We start from the raw sequence: 20,253 nt of genomic DNA, 5'->3' as shown, positions 1-20,253 counted from the left end.
TCAAGTTGCTGGATGATTATAAGCCTTGGCATTTTTTCAGTAGGGAAGTTCTGCCCAGTCACCTTTTGCAGTGCCTTAAGAGCCATTTGGGCAAAGAAGAAATATAGGAAAAATTATCTAGGAGTAGAGCGAAATCTTAGAGCAAACTTTTACTGATTTGGCAGCAGCAAAAGCCATTTGTATCATTTTGCTCACTATTGGACTTACTTTTTTTTTTCTTTTGGAAGTGGTCTTTCTTTGCTTTTTTAAAGTAATGCTATTTGGCAAATTGGCATAGTTTCCAAGAGCTTAGGAAGTATAGTGTGTAATTTGACCTGTGAGTAATTATGAGAGGATTGTTTGAATTTGAACTGGGAAGCAGCATAATCTAGGGCCTGGGAGTCAGAGACGCTAATTCTGCCTCCTCCACTTTGCTGTTGTGTGACCTTGGGCAAGTCATTTAACTTTTCTGTGCCTCTATTTCCTCAACTATAAAATGGGGCTTAAAACCCCGTTCTTCCTCCTATGAGCAAATTTGGGATAGGGACTTTGTCCCACCTGATTAACATTTATCTACCCCAGCATTTTAGAAGTGTGCGTGACACAATAAGTGCTTAACAAATACTGTAAAACATTTGAATAAAACTTGGTTTCTTAGACTACAACAATGCCATAAATCACCTCAGTTCATCTCTCCTATCTCTTTAATAAATCAGTTGCATTGATTAAGAGCTTATTTTACTGTACTAAGCACCTGGGAGAGCACAACACAACCCAGCTGACAGCGACGTTCCCGGTTCACAATGAGCTCGGAGTTTAGAAGAGGAGACAGACATTCATATAGATATTTAATTCATGGATATGTACATAAGTGCAGTGGGACTGAGTGGGCAGGATGAATACCAAAGGCCCAAAGGGCACAGACACAATTTCACAGAAGATGCAAAAGGAAGAAGGAGCCCAGAAAAAAAAGGCTTAATCTGGGAAGGTTTTTTGGAAGAGATGTGACCTTAATAAGGCTTTGAAGATGGGGAGAGTGGTGGTCTGTTGCATTTGGAGGGGGAGGGAGTTCCAGACCAGAGGGAGGGTGTAGGAAAGGGGTTAGCAGAGAGACAGATGATATTAGGGTACAATGAGCAAGCTGATGCTAGAGGAGCAAAGTGTGGGGGCTGGGCTTTAGTAGGAGATTGGTGAGGTGAGGTAGCACGGGGTAAGCTGATTGAGTACTTTAAAGCCAGTAATAAGGCATTTCTGTTTGATGTGATGTTCTGTTTGATGTGTCCTCCCTTCTCTCCTTCTACTGCCCAGCCCGCACCCTCCGCTCCTCCACCACTAATCTCCTCACTGTACCTCGCTCTCGCCTGTCCCGCCATCGACCCCCGGCCCACGTCATCCCCCGGGCCTGGAATGCCCTCCCTCTGCCCATCCGCCAAGCTAGCTCTCTTCCTCCCTTCAAGGCCCTGCTGAGAGCTCACCTCCTCCAGGAGGCCTTCCCAGACTGAGCCCCTTCTTTCCTCTCCCCTCGTCCCCCTCTCCATCCCCCCATCTTACCTCCTTCCCTTCCCCACAGCACCTGTATATATGTATATATGGTTGTACATATTTATTACTCTATTTATTTATTTATTTATTTATTTTACTTGTACATTTCTATCCTACTTATTTTATTTTGTTGGTATGTTTGGTTCTGTTCTCTGTCTCCCCCTTTTAGACTGTGAGCCCACTGTTGGGTAGGGACTGTCTCTATGTGATGCCAATTTGTACTTCCCAAGCGCTTAGTACAGTGCTCTGCACATAGTAAGCGCTCAATAAATACGATTGATTGATTGATTGATTGATGTGCAGGTGTTTGAACAACCACTGGAGGTTCATTCATTCATTCATTCATTCAATCATATTTATTGAGCACTTACTGTGTGCAGAGCATTGTACTAAGTGCTTGGGAAGTACAAGTTGGCAGCATATAGAGACGGTCCCTACCCAACAGTGGGCTGACAGTCTAGAAGGGGGAGACAGAGAACAAAACAAAACATATTAACAAAATAAAATAAATAGAATAAACATGTACAAATAAATAAATAAATAGAATAGTAAATACGTACAAACATATATACATATATACAGGTGCTGTGGGGAGGGGAAGGAGGTAAGGTGGGGGGATGGGGAGGGGGAGGAGAGGGAGCCGAAGGAGGGGGGCTCAGTTTGGGAAAGCCTCCTGGTGGAGGTGAGCTCTCAGTAGGGCCTTGAAGGGAGAAAGGGAGCTAGCTTGGAGGATGTGCAGAGGGAGGGCATTCCAGGCCAGGGGGAGGATGTGGGCCAGGGGTCGATGGCGGGACAGGTGAGAATGAGGCACGGGGAGGAGATTAGCAGCAGAGGAGTGGAGGGTGCGGGCTGGGCTGTAGAAGAAGCCACTGGAGATTTTTGAGGAGGAGAGTAACATGCCCAGAGTGTTTCTGCACAAAGATGATCCGGGCAGCAGCGTGAAGTATCATTTGAAGTGGGGAGTGACAGGAGGATGGGAGATCAGAGAGGAGGATGATGCAGTAATATAGTAGGGATAGGATGAGAGATTGAAGCAGCAAGGTAGCAGTTTGGATGGAGAGGGAAGGGCGGATCTTGGTGATGTTGTGGAGGTGAGACCGGCAGGTTTTGGTGATGGATTGGATGTGAGAGGTGAACGAGAGATCAGAGTCAAGGATGACACCAAGGTTGCGGGTTTGTGAGACGGGAAGGATGGTAGTGCCGTCAACAGTGATGGGAAAGTCAGGGAGAGGGCAGGGTTTTGGAGGGAAGACAAGGAGTTCAGTCTTGGACATGTTGAGTTTTAGGTGCTAGGCAGACATCCAGATGGAGATGTCCTGAAGGCAGGAGGAGATGCGAGCCTGAAGGGAGGGAGAGAGAGCAGGGGCAGAGATGTAGATTTGGGTGTCATCAGCGTAGAGACGATAGTTGAAGCCATGGGAGCGAATGAGGTCACCAAGGAAGTGAGTGTAGATCGAGAACGGAAGGGGACCAAGAACTGACCCTTGAGGAACCCCTACAGTAAGGGGATGGGAGGGGGAGGAGGAGCCTGCAAAAGAGACTGAGAATGAATGGCCAGAGAGATTTTTAGACTGTGAGCCCACTGTTGGGTAGGGACTGTCTCTATATGTTGCCAACTTGTACTTCCCAAGCGCTTAGTACAGTGCTCTGCACCCAGTAAGCGCTCAATAAATATGATTGATGATGATGATGATGATGATGATAAGAGGAGAACCAGGAGAGGACAGAGTCTGTGGATAACATGTTGAAGAGAAGGGGGTGGGCCACAGTGTCCAAGGCAGCTGAGTGGTCGAGGAGGATTAGAATAGATAAGAGCTGTTGGATCTGGCAAGCAGGCGGTCATTGGTGACCTTTGAGAGGGCAGTTTCCGTGGAATGTAGGGGAAGGAAGCCAGACTGGAGGGGGTCGAGGAGAGAGTTGGTGTTGAGGAATTCGAGGCAGTGCGTATAGATGACTCATTCAAGGAGCTTGGAAAGGAATGGTAGGAGGGAGATGGGTCGATTACTAGAAGGTGAGGTGGGGTCAAGAGAGAGTTTTTTTAGGATGGGAGAGACGTGGGCATGTTTGAAGGCAGAGGGGAAGGAACCAGTGGAGAGTGAGCGGTTGAAGATGGAAGGTTGAAGGTTCTTGAGGACTGGGGAATTTGGACTAATGTTTTTTTAGAAAAATTGATCAGGGCCCAGATCAAAGTATGGACTGGCCTGGAGACAGAAGGCAGAAAACAGACACAGAAAAAGGAGGTAAATAGGAGGGAAAACAGGTTTTTAATGCCCATTTTACAGTTGAGGAAATGGAGGCACAGAGAAGTTAAGTGACTTGCCCAAGGTCACACAGCAGAAGGCAGGAGATCAGTGAGAAGCCAGGTGCAGTAGTCAAGGTGGGATAGGAAAGAGCTTGGATCAGCATAGTAGCAGTTTGGATGAAGAGGAAAGGGTGAATTTTAATAATGTTGTGAAGGTAGCCTAGACAGCATTTGGAAACGGATTGAATATGTGGGTTGTATGAGAGAAAGATGAATTGAGGACAATACCAAGGTTATGGGCTTGTCTACAGTCATTGGAAAGACAGGGATGAGATCTAGTAACTCTATGAATACTGGGAAGCTAAGTGAAATACATCTGGCTAGAGGCCTAATGTCCACATAGGAACATGGTTTCTACATCCTGTGCTGAAAGAACAAAATGGACACAGTAAGTTTGAAGACAGCAGCCAAAAATAGATCCCTTTAAGAATGGGATAATCATTGTAGTGCTTATTAAGTGCTTACTACGTTTCAAGGACATAGTAAGGAGCAGCATGTTCTAGTGGATAGAACACTGACTTGGAAGTCAGAGGACCTGGGTTCTGATCCTAGCACTGCTACTTGTCTACTGTGTGACCTTGGGCAAGTTACAACTTCTCTGTGCCTCAGTTACCTCATCTGTAAAGTGAAGATTAAGCCTGTGAGCCTCATGTGGGACATGGACTCTGTCCAATCTGAATACCTTGTATCTTCCCCAGAGGTTAGAACAGTGTCTGGCACATAGTACGTGCATAAGAAATGCCATTAATAATAATAATAATAATAATAATAATAATAATAATAATTCTGTTATTTGTTAAGCATTTTCTGTGTGCCAGGCACTGTACTAAGTGCTGGGGTGGATACAAGCAAGTCAGGTTGGATGCAGTTCCTGTCCCACATAGGGCTCACAGTCTTAATCTCTATTTTACAGATGAGGTAAACTGAGGCAGGGAAAAGTGAAAGTGAATTACCAAGGGCACACAGCAGACAAGTGGTGGAGCTGAGATTAGAAACAGTGATGTTCTGACCCACAGGCCTGTGTTCTGTCCACTAGGCCATAAAAAGCACTATTCTAAGCATTGGTGAAGATATAGGCTGATCAGGTCAGGCACAATCCTTGTCCCACACAGGGCTCGCAACCTAACTAGGAGGGAAAACAGATATTGAATGCTCATTTGGAATTTGAAGTAATTGAAGCACAGAGAAGTTAAATCCCTTGCTCTAAGGCATACAGCAGACACACGGCAGAGTCGGGATTAGAACCCAAGTTCTCTACTTTCAGGTCTGTGGTCTTTCCACTAAGCCAAATGCTCTCTTCCTTAGCAAGAAGCTTTATGAAGAGAGTGACATAGAGAAAAAAAAAGATGTCAAGCTCTTTGGGTAATAAATGCAGTGGTAAAATAAGGCGTATGCAAATGATCATTCCAAATTTGTATTATGAGTCATACTTGCCTACACTGATAAAAATTTACCATCAATAGAGTCATCTTGGAACACAAAGGACAAGTGTATATCAATTAATATGAAAGAAGGATGAGCACCTGCATCAGAATGGTTTCTTCATTGCTTTCATTTCCCATTATATTAACCTTCAATTGATATTAATTAATTCCACCCTTGGGGTGATAGATGGCAAAAGGTGAAAATCTAAGAAGATTGTTTATTTCAACTCTATAACCACATACCCCGTTGTTTTATTGCTCATTTTCAATTTTCACTGCAGTTACTTATTGCTTTGGTGGACTGTGAAATTACTCCTACTATAAAATAAGAATATGCAGTGACTTTAGAAGCAACACTGAAAGAATCCTTTTTTATGAAGAATATCTATTCATTTTTTTAAGTGTTACAACTTCATTCCTCCAAGATGAATTCAATTTTTATTTTTAATAATGATTACAGTAAACCCATGAGGCAATGAGGAGAAGCAGCGTGGCTCAGTGGAAAGAGCCCGGGCTTTGGAGTCAGAGGTCATGGGTTCAAATCCCGGCCCCAGCAATTGTCAGCTGTGTGACTTTGGGCAAGTCACTTACCTTCTCTGGGCCTCAGTTACCTCATCTGTAAAATGGGGATTAAGACTGTGAGCTCCCAGTGGGACAACCTGATCACCTTGTAAACTCCCCAGTGCTTAGAACAGTGCTTTGCACACAGTAAGCACTTAATAAATGTTCCTCATTATTATTATTATTATTATAATTTAATGTTAGTCATACTGCAGTCCATTTTTATTTCCACTCAAGTGAGCAGGTTGCAGATTCCAAGTAATTTCATGAAACTTCAATGGCTGCTACTTCATCTGCAGTAAATGCTGAATTTACTGAATTGTAATAAGAGATATATTTCAATATATGAAATTAGTCACTGTATGTGAATACTGGTATATGGTGCTTTAATAATGCTGAAATAATTTATGTTCAGTTTTCTTATATTTGACATTCATCTTCACAAACCCAGCATGAAGTCAAACTTTCAAATAAACCTACAGATATAATAAATGCAGTCGAGCCACATACTTTTAATAAACAAATCAGGAAATAGTGGAGAAGTAGAGAACATTAAATTAAACAAGTAGCGTAAAAGCATATTTTCTTTTGCATGTGGTCAGGCGCACTTTGGCTGTAGGCTCTGTCTGTACATTGAAAGACAAACCTTTGGAGAAGGTTTAGTTATTGTACAAGAACATAGGAATGTGCTTTTTAGTTTAGAAATATAATCCGCCCAACGTTAACTATTTTTTAAGCAAGTTCTTTCACAAATGAGAGGATGCTTTCAGATGTAGAATTGCCTGCTATAAATGACAGGTTTAATGAGTGAAGTGACAAACTGAAGAGAAATGCATGTATCCTATGCATGCCCTTATATTTTCCCATGTTTCAAAGATAAGTGTTTTACTGTTGGGTAATAAAATTACATGTTACTTATACATCCATGAACATTCCTCTGTACCTCTGAGTGTAACATAAAATCCTCCTTATTTTTTCATGTTTTTATTTCATGTTATGTATACAAATACCATGGAGATGGAAAAATATTTGAGGACAAACAATGCATTACACTTTTAACACTGTTTTGGTGCCATCAGGACCATAATGGCTGCGTCTGTAACAAAAAAGCTAACAATTTTTTTTTAATTCCCTTTTCTTCATTGATGAAAAAGCTATGTATCTCCAGTACCATTAATGGTATCTGTACTGGTTATTTCCTCTTAAAATTTGAATTGTGCTTAACATTAAGTTTACCACATGCAGATTCTGACCAAAACCCAAAAACTTTTTTCCAAAGTAAAAATCTACGTTATTTATCAAAGGTGAAATAATTTGAGTAACAATACTTATTTGCCTTATTGATTTTAGGGCTTCTTTAATTCCTTGAAAAAACTAGGTATTTGCTCAGAACTTTCCACCACATTTTGGAGCAGCACGGACATAAGACTGGCTAAAGACATCATCTAAATTGTACACACTACCCTTTCCTTCACCCACCAACTTTGCCTCAGATGGAGCCAAAAGAAAGAGCAAGAGACAGAGAGCTAGACTGGTGCTAGAACATGCAGAAGGGGTAAAATTTGCTCTAGGTCCTACCAAAGCCGTACATCAGTTCTTAGTTATATTTTTGTCTCAAGCACTTATCTTCTGCCAAGCACTGTGTTAGGAGCTGGGATAGAAAACAAACAAACAAAAAACCCAGAATAGATTTAGTTCCTGCCTTATTAGTGGCTCATAATCTAGGAGGGAAAAGACTGGTGGTAACAATGGATTGCAAACAACAACAAACAATCTAAGAATTGGTGACATCTGTTGAGTGGTTACTAGGTGCAGAAAGCACTGTGCTTAGTGCTTGGTAAAATGCAATATGGTATTATTATTAATCATTTTTATTGAGTGCTTACTATGTGCAAAGCACTGTACGCTATACGGAGTGCTTACATTAGAGTTGGTAGGCTCATGCCTACTCTACTCTCAAGGAGCTTACAGTCACAGAGATAGACAGACATTAAAATAAATTACAGATGGGGCAATATGTGAAGTATAAGGATATATACATAAATGCTGTAAGATTGGAGGGCCTGACTATCAGAGTGAATAGGTGATGCAGAAGGGAGGACAAATAGTGCAGGAAATGAGGGCTTATATTCAGAGAAGGCCTCTTGGAAGAGATATGATTTTAATAAGGTTTTTAAAGTGTTGGGAGTTGAGCTCTATCAATCAGTATATCAATTAATCATATTTATTGAACACACTGTGTGCAGAGCATTGTATTAAGTGCTTGAGAGAGTACAATATAACAGAGTTGGTAGACATGTTCCCAGCTCACAGTGAGAATATGAAGGAGGAGGAAGTTCCAGGCCTGGGGAAGGATGTAGGCAAAGGAATAGACAGCAAGGCAGAAAAGATCAGTGTACAGTAAAAATCAGTCATATTTACTGAGTGCTTACTATGTAGGGAGAACTGTACTAAGTGCTTGGGAAAGTACAATACAAAAATTTGGTACACACAAAAATTCCCCTTCCGTAAGGAAGTACAATGAATAGGGTGGCGCAAAATATGTGGGTGGGATTAAAGTAAAAGAAAAGAGAGGTAAGATAGGAGTCGATTGTAAGCAGGCACATCAAGTGAGTGGATAGTTTGGAAAGTTGACAGTTCTCAGACTCCCAGCTGCTCCAAGGAAATAATCTTTAGTTACAAAGCATGGGCAGCCTTCCTGGAGTTGTAAAGGCTGCAAAGGTAGTTCTAGTCCTGTGGCTTTTGGTGAGGAAGCCCGTGATGGGCAAACTCCTGAATCTAATCCTATAGGAAACCCCAGGACACTTGTCACTCAGTCCCTGCTCAACCCTTAAATCCTCAAATCTTCATCCATAAATGCAAAGGCCAAGAATCTTTCCCTGTGGAAATCTAACCAGGAGAGGCTCATACCATTGTGCTTCGCACTGCTTGGGAAACTTCCACACAACTCTACCAGCTTGCCATTTGACCACTTGGTCTGGAGTCAGACTACCCCGCCAAGTGAATAAAGGAAAGGCCCTGTCTTCCTGACAGTTAGAACCAGTTCAGACCAAGGTTGCCTGAGATCTGTCCCATCTCAGCAGAAATGTACTGCTCTTATTGTTGTGGTCATTGTTTTTGTTGAATTGCTGATTTGTTAAACTTATTCTGTTGTTTCTTCCCTGTGTGTCAGGTCTCTTTTCCTCTCCCTCTCTACACCAAATTTTAAGCCCCTAAAAGCTAGGCTTAAAATAGTGCTCTAGGCATTATAAATACTCTGACTACCCATGAATCTATCACAGATCAATTCAATATGCTTTATCATTTTCCATCAAAGTGTATTTGTATGTTGCCTGAAACTAAATATGAAATATACTTTCTTTCTATTCTATTCATTACTATGCAGCCTAAGATTATATAGGCCTCCTAGACTGGTATTTATAATACAAGAAATGAAATGATTAGTCCTAGTGGTAATATCATTAAAGATAAAGTTAGAGAAAATCTGTGCTTTGGGTCCATGAAAGACTTTCATTAAACTAAATCTTCATATGTCAGGGCCATGTAATAAGTGACTCACGTAGTTCAAGCTAAGTCCTTATGAAAGGATAAATTGGATTTAAATGCCAATGATTGGTGTGGTTTAGCACCTTTAGAACCCTTTTCATTTCCTTCTAAAGATGAAATGATTCCATTGGGCTCATGTTCTTGAAAACAGACAGTAGGAAAAATTAAAGGAAAGACAGAATAAGACAGAGAAAACAATCTAGAATTTTCTTCCTAAACGTTCCAATCCCAAATCAAGTAAACAAAAAAACTATAAATATTCATTTCAATTATTCTCTATTCACACTTTCCCCTAGAATGCTATGGTGGTAGGTGTTTTGGGAATTTAGCACAAATGAAGTTTCAACTAAACTTCTTTTGCCTTTCCCCTTAGTAGTGGGTTTATTACCTAGTTATTTTCATGGGGGGAGGTGTGTTTTACGTTAGAAAATCAGGTAAAAAATTGAATCAGCTCCTCTAAAATAATATTTGTAGAGTGCAGTTTGATTATTCTACATCAATTAGCCTAAAACCTCACACTTGCATGCTTAGAAAGAAAAAAACAAAATTCAGTGTGTGTTTTCATACCATGAAGATGAATCTACTAATAAATTTGGGGAGATTTTCATAATATTTAATGCAGGAATTGCTGTTTTCCAACAGATGGTACTTTGGCTTTAATTTTTTTAATGTGATCATACCCCAACAAACATTTATAGTATTTCCTCAAAACTATAGCTTTATCATGAATGGCTGTGCCATGGTGGTGTGTTTTCTAAAAAAGACATATAGGCAATTACCGTATTTACCCCCAAATCATCTCCCCGATAAGCTTTCCTCCCACCTCAGTTTTTGAGATGGAAATGAAAAAATAATTTTATAAGCAGTGATGTCATGTTCTGTACATACCAATACTTCCAGGGAGGTATAGCATAGAAAATACATGCATGCATAAACTGACTTGTAACTGACAGTCAGTTCCCCGTGGCCCTCCTGAAGATGATCCCCCTGGCTCGGACGATCATTAATCCCCATGCTGTCTGTTGGGTTCCATGGCTTCTCACTGGTGTTTAAACAGGTAGTTGTCATCCTTGGCTTCATAGACTCTGTCCTCTCCTGGTTCTCCTCTTATCTCTCTGGCCGTTCATTCTCAGTCTCTTTTGTGGGCTCCTTCTCCCCCTCCCATCCCCTTACTGGAGGGGTTCCTCATGGGTCAGTTCTTGGTCCCCTTCTGTTCTCTATCTACACTCACTCCTTTGGTGAACTCATTTGCTCCCACGGCTTCAACTATCATCTCTACACTGATGACACCCAAATCTACATCTCTGCCCCTGCTCTCTCTCCCTCCCTTCAGGCTCGTGTCTCCTCCGGCCTTCAAGACATCTCCATCTGGATGTCTGCCCGCCATCTAAAACTCAATATGTCCAAGACTGAACTCCTTATCTTCCCTCCCAAACCCTGCCCTCTCCCTGACTTTCCCATCACTGTTGACGGCACTACCATCCTTCCCATCTCACAAGCCCACAAACCTGGTGTCATCCTCCATTCTGCTCTCTCGTTCACCCATCACATCCAATCCATCACCAAAACCTGCTGGTCTCACCTCCACAACATCACCAAGATTCGCCCTTTCCTCTCCATCCAAACTGCTACCTTGCTGGTTCAATCTCTCATCCTAACCCTACTGTATTACTGCATCAGCCTCCTCTCTGATCTCCCATCCTCCTGTCTCTCCCCTCTTCAATCTATACCTCATGCTGCTGCCTGGATCATCGTTGTGCAGAAATGCTCTGAGCATGTTACTCCCCTCCTCAAAATTCTCCAGTGGCTACCAATCAACCTACGCATCATGCAAAAACTCCTCACTCTTGCTTCAAGGCTCTCCATCACCTCGCCCCATCCTACCTCACCTCCCTTCTTTCCTTCTACAGCCCAGCCCACACCCTCTGCTCCTCTGCCACTAACCTCCTCACTGTGCCTTGTTCTCGCTGTCCTGCCATCGACCCCGGCCCACGTCCTCCCCCTGGCCTGGAATGCCCTCGCTCTGTACATCCACCAAGCTATCTCTCTTCCTCCCTTCAAAGCCCTATTGAGAGCTCACCTACTTCAGGAGGCCTTCCCAGACAGAGCCCCCTCTTCTCTCCCCTTCCTCCCCCTCCCCATCTCCCCTGCCTTACCTTCTTCCCTTCCCCACAGCACCTCTATATATGTTTGTACATATTTATTACTCTATTTATCTTACTTGTACATATTTAGTATTCTATTTATTTTATTTTGTTAATATGTTTTGTTTTGTTGTCTGTCTCTCCCTTCTAGACTGTAAGCCCATTGTTGGGTAGGGACCATTTCTGTACGTTGCCATTTTGTATCTCCCAAGTGCTTAGTACAGTGCTCTGCACACAGTAAGCTCTCAATGAATACAATTGAATGAATGAATGAATGAATCCCTCGGTCTCCAGTGGTACCTGTTTATTGCCCTTAGTCCCTCTTCCAACAGTCCATTGATCTCCACTTCGTGGTCTGATCTGCCATCTTGGAGCCTTGGGTAGCGGCATGGAGACACCCTAAAGATACCAAGGCACTGGGGAAATACCAGGCTCTGGAGTCAATTCCAAACTTCAACAGGGCAGATATTGGTGGCACCCTGCAGTGGCATCAGATCTAGAAGAGGTTGCAGGCTGTGATTTAGGGCAGGAGCTGCAGATTGCACCTTGGCACATAGGAATTGGGCTGTGTGTGAGTGGGAAGGGGCTGTTGGTCCTGAGCTGCTGGAGCTGGCCAGAGAGTAGATCCAGACCCTGAAACTGGTAGGGGGTGGGGGACACCATGCATGGGCGTGAAAGTACCTGCACATCACAGAGGCAATCTGAAGTGGCAGCAGCTTAGGCCTTCAGGGTGTGTCATCAGTGAGAAGGAATAGGGAGATGGGAGGTGCAGAATTCATATCATGGTGGTTAATAATAAGGGCATTTATTAAGCGCTTATTATGTGCAAAGCACTGTTCTAAGTGCTGAGTGCAGCTCCAAGGCCCTTCTCTGACCTGCAGGGCACTCCCTGGGCCACAGGGATGACAGGGTTTCCCTCCCCACAACATGGACCTAAACCCAGACTATGATTTGGAGTTGGAAAGGAGAAGCAGCGTGGCTCAGTGGAAAGAGCCCGGGCTTTGGAGTCAGAGGTCATGGGTTCAAATTCCGCCTCTGCCACTTGTCAGCTGTGTGAGTTTGGGCAAGTCACTTCACTTCTCTGGGCCTCAGCTACCTCATCTCTAAAATGGGGATGAAGACTATGAGCCCCAATGGGACAACGTGATCACCTTGTGACCTCCCCAGTGCTTAGAACAGTGCTTTGCCATAGCAAGCACTTAAAAAATGCCATTTTTTAAAAAAAAAGGAGCAGGGGAAAGAAAAGCTGCTGCAGCCCAGAGCTGACCCACAGGAGCAGAGATTCCACACTCAGAGTTCCGTGGTGGAAGCACGCAGGAGCTCACCACTCTGGCACAGAACCTGAGCCTGAAGAAGGCAAGGATAACAGCGTGCACTAAGGAAGCTGAGGAGTAGGGTCAGAAAGTTGGCAGATACAGGCTCAGGCTGGAGAAGTTTCTTTGAAGCGTGTGTTCAAATGATGGGGTTATGAAGAGTAGTGTCAAAACAACAGGGGGCATGGGCTTTTGGAGAATACAAACCCTGGGCTGGGAATAGAAGAGCTCAGATACAAGCTTTTGGAGTTGAGATCAAGAGTGGCGGGGTCAGCGGGGAAGTGGTTGTTTACCATAATTCACTCGCTGTCTATTGAATGCAGCAATGCCTGTTGTTAATGTTTTTTGTATTGGAAAAGTGCAATAGAATTAAGTTTCAAGAGAACCATTTTTTATTCCTTCCTTCTTCCCTCCTTCTCTCCAACTTTTTCCTTGTATTCTTTTTTTTTTGCCTACTACCTTTATGTTTAAATGCATTTTCCCACAAAATAACTTATTTTACCACAAAATAATTCAATCAGTGAACGAATCAATGCTATTTATGAAGTGCTCACTGTGTGCAGAGCACTGTACTAAATGTTTGGTAAAGTACAATACAATTATATTGGTAAACATGATGCCTGTCCACAAGGAGATTACAGTCTTTCCCTCCATTTGTTTTTGCAGTTTCAGTTTAGATATCCTAAAAAAAAAACTATGCAAAAAGTGTTGTAATTATTGTGAGTCAATAAAGCAGTTAGGTTTTTTAATAGACCTAGGTCCAACAGGACAACTGAGCCTTCCAGATCGTACTGTAGAGCATTCCCTTCCCCTCTGCTCCCCTCATGCCACCAATATTCCTAGGGAAGTTCTTGACCCCTGTGTCCCAAATACAACCCACTTAATTCCTGCTTCTCAGTCCCACACAATTCTCCCACTTTGTATTTTTTTAAATAAGCCAGAGATTCATGTGGTCCCTACTCAAGTCATGCATTTCTGCCAACTTGAAATATACAGGAAAATTTGTCAGGGCCACTGATGACCAGGTGCCTAGTCCTGTCTGGCCTGTCTCCTAGCATCAACATCAGGGAGCCAGTCAATCAATCATAATTACTGAGCACTTACCATTTGCAGAGCACCTAACTGTGTACTTAAGAAAATACAACAAAATTGATAGACAAATTACCTGCACTTAAGGAGCTGACAGTCTGTAGGGACTGTAATTGCTGTTATCCTTGACTCACCTCTCCAATTCAACCCACATATTCGCTCTGTTACCAAATCCTGTCAATTAAACCTTCACAACAGCACAAAAATCCACCTTTCCTTCGCCATCCAAATTGCTACCATGCTAATCCAAGTACTCATTCTATCACACTTTGATTACTGCGTCAGCCTCCTTGCTGATCTGCCTCCATATTTCACTCTTCTACCAGGATTATTTTTCTTCAAAACAGTTCAGTCCATGTTTCTCCACTCCTCAAGAACCCCCAGTGTTTGCCCATCCACTTCCGTATCAAATAGGAACTCCTTACCACAGGTTTTAAAGCATTCAATCACCCTGCTCCCTCTTACTTTGCCTCCCTGATTTCCTATTACAACCCAACCCTTACACTTTGCTCCTCTAATAATAATCACAGCATTTGTTAAGTGTTTTACAATGTGCCAAAGTACTAAGTGCTTTGGTGGATGCAAGCAAATCGGATTGGACACAGTCCCTCTCCCTCATGGGGCTCACAGTCTCAAACTCCATTTCACAGATGAGGGAAGTGAGGGCCAGAGAAGTGAAGTGACTTGCCCAAGGTCACATAGCAGATAAGTGGCAATGCAAGATTAGAATCCATGACCTACCTGCTCACTGTACCTTGATCTCTTCTATGTCGCAGCTGACCCTTTGTCCTGCCTCTTGTCCAGAACTCCCTTCTCCTTCACACCTAATGGACATTCATTCTTCTCACCCTCAAGTCAATCAGTTATATTTATTGAGTGCTTACTGTGCTGATAATAATAATTAATAATTACAGTATTTGTCAAGCGCTTAATATGTACCAAGCGCTATTCTAAGCACTGGGGTAGATACAAGGTAATCGGGTTGTTCCACATGGGGCTCACAGTCTTAATCTCCATTTTACAGATGAGGTAACTGAGGCACAGAGAAGTTGAGTGACTTGCCCAAGGTCACACAGCAGGCAAGTGGCAGAGCCAAGATTAGAACCCAAGTCCTCTGGCTCTCAAGCCCATGCTCTTACCACTAGGCCATGCTGCTTCTCTATATGATTGTACAAAGCATTCAGAAGAGCACAATATAGCAAAGTCGCTAGATATGTTCCCTACCCACAACAAGGTTCAAACTATTCCTATGTGATCCAAGCAGTTCCACCTTGACTACTGCATCAGCTGCTTCATTTATCTCCCTGCCTCCTGTCTCTCTGCACTCCAGTCCAGACTGCATTGTTGCCCAGATTATTTCTCTCGAAATCCAGTCCATGTTTCCCCACTCCTCAAGAGCCTCCATTGATTATTCATGCATCTCTGCATTAAAATAATAATAATAATAATTTTGGTATTTGTTAAGCACTTACTATGTGCCAAGCACTGTTCTAAGCGCTGGGGAGGATACAAGGTGACCAGGTTGTCCCATGTGGGGCTCACAATCAATCCCCATTTTACAGGTGAGGTAACTGAGGCACAGAGAAGTGAAGTGACTTGCCCAAAGTCACACAGTTGACAAGCAGTGGAGCTGGGATTTGAACCCATGACTCTGACTCCAAAGCCCAGGCTCTTTCCACGGAAAGAGAAACTCCTTACTATGGGTTCAAATCATTCAGTCATTTTGTTCCTCCTTTCTTCCCTACATGATTTTTTATTACAACCCAGCATCCTCACTTGACTCTAACACCAACCTTGATCCAATGTCATCAGCAACCACTCATGCCCACATCCTGCTTCTGGCCTAAAACTCTCTCCTCCTGCATAGCCAAGAGACCATCACTCCACGACTTAAAAAGTATTAATAAAACCACATCTTCTCCAAGTGGCCTTTCCTGATTAATTCCTCATTTCCCTTACTCCCTCTCTCTTTTGCATCATGCTTGCTCTTGGATCTGTACCCTTTAAGCACTTATTGTTTACTCCACCCTCAGCCCCACAGCACTAATGTACATATCTTTAATTTATTTTAATTTAATGTCTGTTTCATCCATCTAGACTATAAACTCCTTGTGAGGAAGGAGTATGTTTACCAGCTGTTATATTGTTCTCCCACAAGAGCTTAGTGCAGTATTCTGCACATGGTAAGCATTCCATAATTACAATTGATTGATACACTGACCTGTTTCCAGACCCCAGGATCCCCAGATGCTCCATATTTGTGACACTTTTGTTTCCTGTGCCATCTACTTCCACTGGCCCTGGCTCAATGCTGCCTTTTCTGACTACCCTGCTGAATCTACTTCTAAAGGTGTCTGCTGCTCTCTCCAGAAGAACAGTCCTATTCCATTGCCATAGAGATCTGGCATTTTTTTTTCCCCAAGGCAATCATCCTTCAGAGAATGACCACATGACCGCAATAGCCAGTACCCCCAAAGAATGGCTGCAGAGAGGTTGGAGCTGGGGGCATATGGCAAGGTATAGGTTGGAGTCAGACCAGTATGGTGAGAGTGGAGTTAACTGGGATAAAGCTGAGCCATCTTCCTGCCTCTTGGGGTAAGAAGCCAGGGTGAACCTGAGCAATCCGGAGAGTTTCTAGCTGCGAGCCAAGTGAAATTCTCCTGCCTCCATCTTCTGTTGGCAATGAATCTCAGGGTTTGAGCAAAGCTACCGAGACCTTCTGGTTCTAAAAAATACCAAAAGGGAGAATCCAGGGAGACACAGAAGGAGAAGAACAATGCCAGAAGAAGAAAATTGATTGAATGGGGAGGAGTGGGCACAGAAAATAAAATGATGTACTAGCTTTAATCAGACGTAGTTTGATGGGTGTGACTTAAAAATCCTTAAATATGTATTATGGGGTTGATGAAACCAGGGATTCACCTGAACATGCATATCACATGATACGTTCTTGTGATCCTTGAACATGTGGCTGTATCATGAATAACTGCTTTGTGGGATATGTTTTCCCCTCAACTTACATGAAATTTGTTTGGTACCATTCCAGGACCAGCCCCAATATGATGACCAGGCCTTGCAGGTAAGACAAATTTACCCTTTAAGTCCTCCCCACTGCCTCTGCCCCCTTGTTTATTTCGCTTCTCACCTTAGCATTTCCCTGCCACCTGGTTGCAGAAACATTGTTTCCCATATCCCCTGCCTTACCATCCCTATGTTCCAGTATTTTTCAGAGTGGGCAGAGTGATGGCAGAGTGGGCAGCGTGACTCGGTGGAAAGAGCCTAGGCTTGGGAGTCTGAGGATGTGGGTTCTAATCCCGACTCTGCCACTTGTCTTTTAATCTCTCATCTATCCTGACTGAATTGCTGCATCAACCTCCTCTCTGATCTCCCATCGTCCTGTCTCTCCCCACTTCAGTCTATCCTTCACTCTGCTGCCCGGATTATCTTTGTACAGAAAAGCACTGGGCATGTCACTTCCCTCCATGAAAATCTCCAGTGGTTGCCTGTCAACCTACAAATCAAGCAAAGACTCCTCATTCTCAGCTTCAAGGCTCTCCATCACCCCGCCCCCTCCTACCTGACCTCCCTTCTTTCCTTCTACATCCCAGCCCGCACCCTCCACTCCTCTGCCGCTAACCTCCTTCCTGAGCCTCGTTCTCGCCTGTCCCACCATCAACCCCCAGCCCACGTCCTTCCCTAAAATGCCCTCCCTCCACACATTCGCCAAGCTAGCTCTCTTCCTCCCTTCAAAACCCTACTGAGAGCTCACCTCCTCCAGGAGGCCTTCCCAGACTGAGCCCCCTTTTTCCTCTCCTCCTCCCCATCCCCCCGCCCTACCTCCTTCCCCTCCCCACAGCACATGTATATATTTGTACAGAGGTGTTATTCTATTTTATTTGAACATATTTACTATTCTATTTATTTTGTTAATGATGTGCATATACCTGTAATTCTATTTATTCTGATGGTTTTGACACCTTTCTACATGTTTTGTTTTGTTGTCTCTCTCCCCCTTCTAGACTGTGAGCCTGTTGTTGGGTAGGGAACATCTCTATATGTTGCCGACTTGTACTTCCCAAGCGCTTAGTACAGTATTCTGCACACAGTAAGCACTCAATAAATACAATTGAATGAATGAATGAACAAGCTATATTACTGGGCTACTCCTAGCTTCCACCCCACCAAGAAGGGGAAGGGGAAGAGAAGGGAAGAGTTGTCTATGCCTGCAGCTATTGCTGTTCCCCAATCTTCCCTAGTCTCCTTTGTCATGCTTAGAATTGAGTTGGGGAGGTACAGCTACTAGTAGGAACTGGAGGACTCTTTATATATAGGATATAATTATGCACAATAGAGGATATGTTATGCATCCCACCAAGGGATAAGGAAAATCAGTCTAAATCTGGACACAGGGCAACTGTGGCTTTAGGCAATTACGGTGGAAACAGAGAGGACTGGAATAACTTTACATGGAGTCAGTGATGCCTTCTTAGTTTAGGAGGCCTATAGTGAAGGCCCCTTTGTCTTTTGGTGGCATTCACACTCCACCTAAACTTAGTTAAATTGTGGCCCCACAACCCTGTTTGCATCTTAAAGTTACAGGAGCATGACAAGAGAAATAGAAATAGGGTGGCTGGGTTCAGGTTGGGTATGGCACTTTGGATGAGGGGAAGAAGGGGTGGAGAAGAAATTGACTTCCCTGTAGCACTGGAAGTAATATCAGGTGGTATTGCTTACAGAGCCTACCGCATATCATTTATTGCTTGACATATCTGTATGTTCATTCAGAATCTGGGTTATATCTGTTCCTTTACAGAAAAAAAAAAATTCCCATGAGAGATTCAGGAAAATGTAGTTTGAATTAGGATTTCCTCAAAGAACACTCAAAGAAATCAGTGCGTAATGGTACTATTTGTACAAAGTATAGCTATTTATTTTGGATCATGTTGAGATTTGCACTCCCAAATGCCTTTGCTCACCTCAAAAAGAAAAGCACTGCATATGTTAGAAACAGCCTCTATTCATACTATTGTTCACAGTGACCTGCAGAAAGACTTTCTATTCAATAAGCAATTTGACAGCCAGTGCTGGTGAGTAGCTGACATTCCCATTCAACACTCTAAATTTTATTTCCTGAAACAATTATGAATGTGTTCAGATAACAAAATTCACTGAGTAAACTCCAAGAAGCTGTGCAGGCCAATAACCTCATTAAGTACAAGAGGTGTGTGACAATAAATGAATAGCCAAATAGTTCACCATTGGTGCTACTTCACATCTGATGGCATATGGCTAATACCTAGTGTAGAAAGCAAGAAAGGCCATCAAGCCTCCCCCAAGCTTCCTGTTCCCTTCACTGGATAAAGAAAGCTAGGCTGTATGGTTCATAGTTTTCGCCCATAATAGCATTTTGTCTGATATTTTCTTCTTAAGGAATTTATTGATTCACAAAGCAGCAAAAAAATTAAATTCAGTAGGTTCTGGTGAAAATATCAGTTCCACCAGAGCACATTCTTTCACTACACATTTTAGATGGAATTCAGCAGCAGCATTAGGGGATGTACTTCAACTAAAGAAAATTTGCCCGGATTCAGTGGAAAAGTTTGGCAAGCAAAAATGGGCATTAGTACGGTGAGAGACCCTGCTTCCTCTTAACACGTGGTCCAAAATATGGTGATAGAGACCTGGGTAGAAGTTCGTGTGCTCTTTCACATTTCCATTTCCTTATAATGATTTTCTTCTTAAACTGTTGGCACATAAAGTTGAAATCTAAGAACTGCTCCATCATCATTTTGGTTTTTTTTTGCATGTCTTTCCCATGCCTCCTTGTCCACCCACTTGATTTTAAGGGACATATCCAACAGCCAAATAGCAATGGGAGAAAAGACCAAATATATTAGGTAAGCACCAGAGCCCATTTGCTTTTCCTCCCATGAGAAAAATCTAAGCTACTCCTTTATATTTTTTCCTTTTCATAAAATCAAACCCAAAAAGAAATGATGGTGATACTGGAGGGAAAAACCTTTACTTTTATGGTCTGGAATTTTCACTGTACTAATCCAAGTCTCTTTATGGGGTACCTGTTTGGTGAATTTTCATCACCAAAAGGGAGAATTACATATGTACATATGTAAATGCTTAAATAATAGGGAATGTAAATGAATATATGCCTAAATGCTGTCGTGTCTTTAAGTGTATAGATGAAGAGATGATAGCAGGTAGCATATGACCTGAGGTGAAGAAAAGTAATCGAAAAAACTTCTTGAAGAAGGAGGTGGGTTTCAAAAAGATGGGGCAAACTGTGGTCTGACAGATTTGAAGAAGGCAATGGGGAGAATATGAACAAGAGATTGCCT

General features: G+C 42.9%; 1 protein-coding gene across 10 annotated transcripts in view; it reads left to right on the top strand.

The window, feature by feature from the left end:
* PCDH9 (protocadherin 9) overlaps positions 1-20,253 on the top strand; it is a 1,202,247-nt gene that overhangs the window by 650,463 nt on the left and 531,531 nt on the right. For 7 of the 10 annotated variants that reach the window (XM_038760913.1, XM_038760879.1, XM_038760903.1 and 4 more), the window contains one exon: positions 16,947-16,979. The exons of the other annotated variants lie outside the window; for them this stretch is intronic. In XM_038760913.1, coding sequence (XP_038616841.1) covers positions 16,947-16,979 — 33 coding nt within the window. The remainder of the gene's footprint in view (positions 1-16,946; positions 16,980-20,253) is intronic. 10 annotated transcript variants of the gene reach the window in all.

This window comes from Tachyglossus aculeatus, chromosome 2, assembly GCF_015852505.1.
Source record: "Tachyglossus aculeatus isolate mTacAcu1 chromosome 2, mTacAcu1.pri, whole genome shotgun sequence".
Lineage (NCBI taxonomy): Eukaryota > Metazoa > Chordata > Mammalia > Monotremata > Tachyglossidae > Tachyglossus > Tachyglossus aculeatus.
This window is presented reverse-complemented; position numbering and strand designations above follow the sequence as displayed.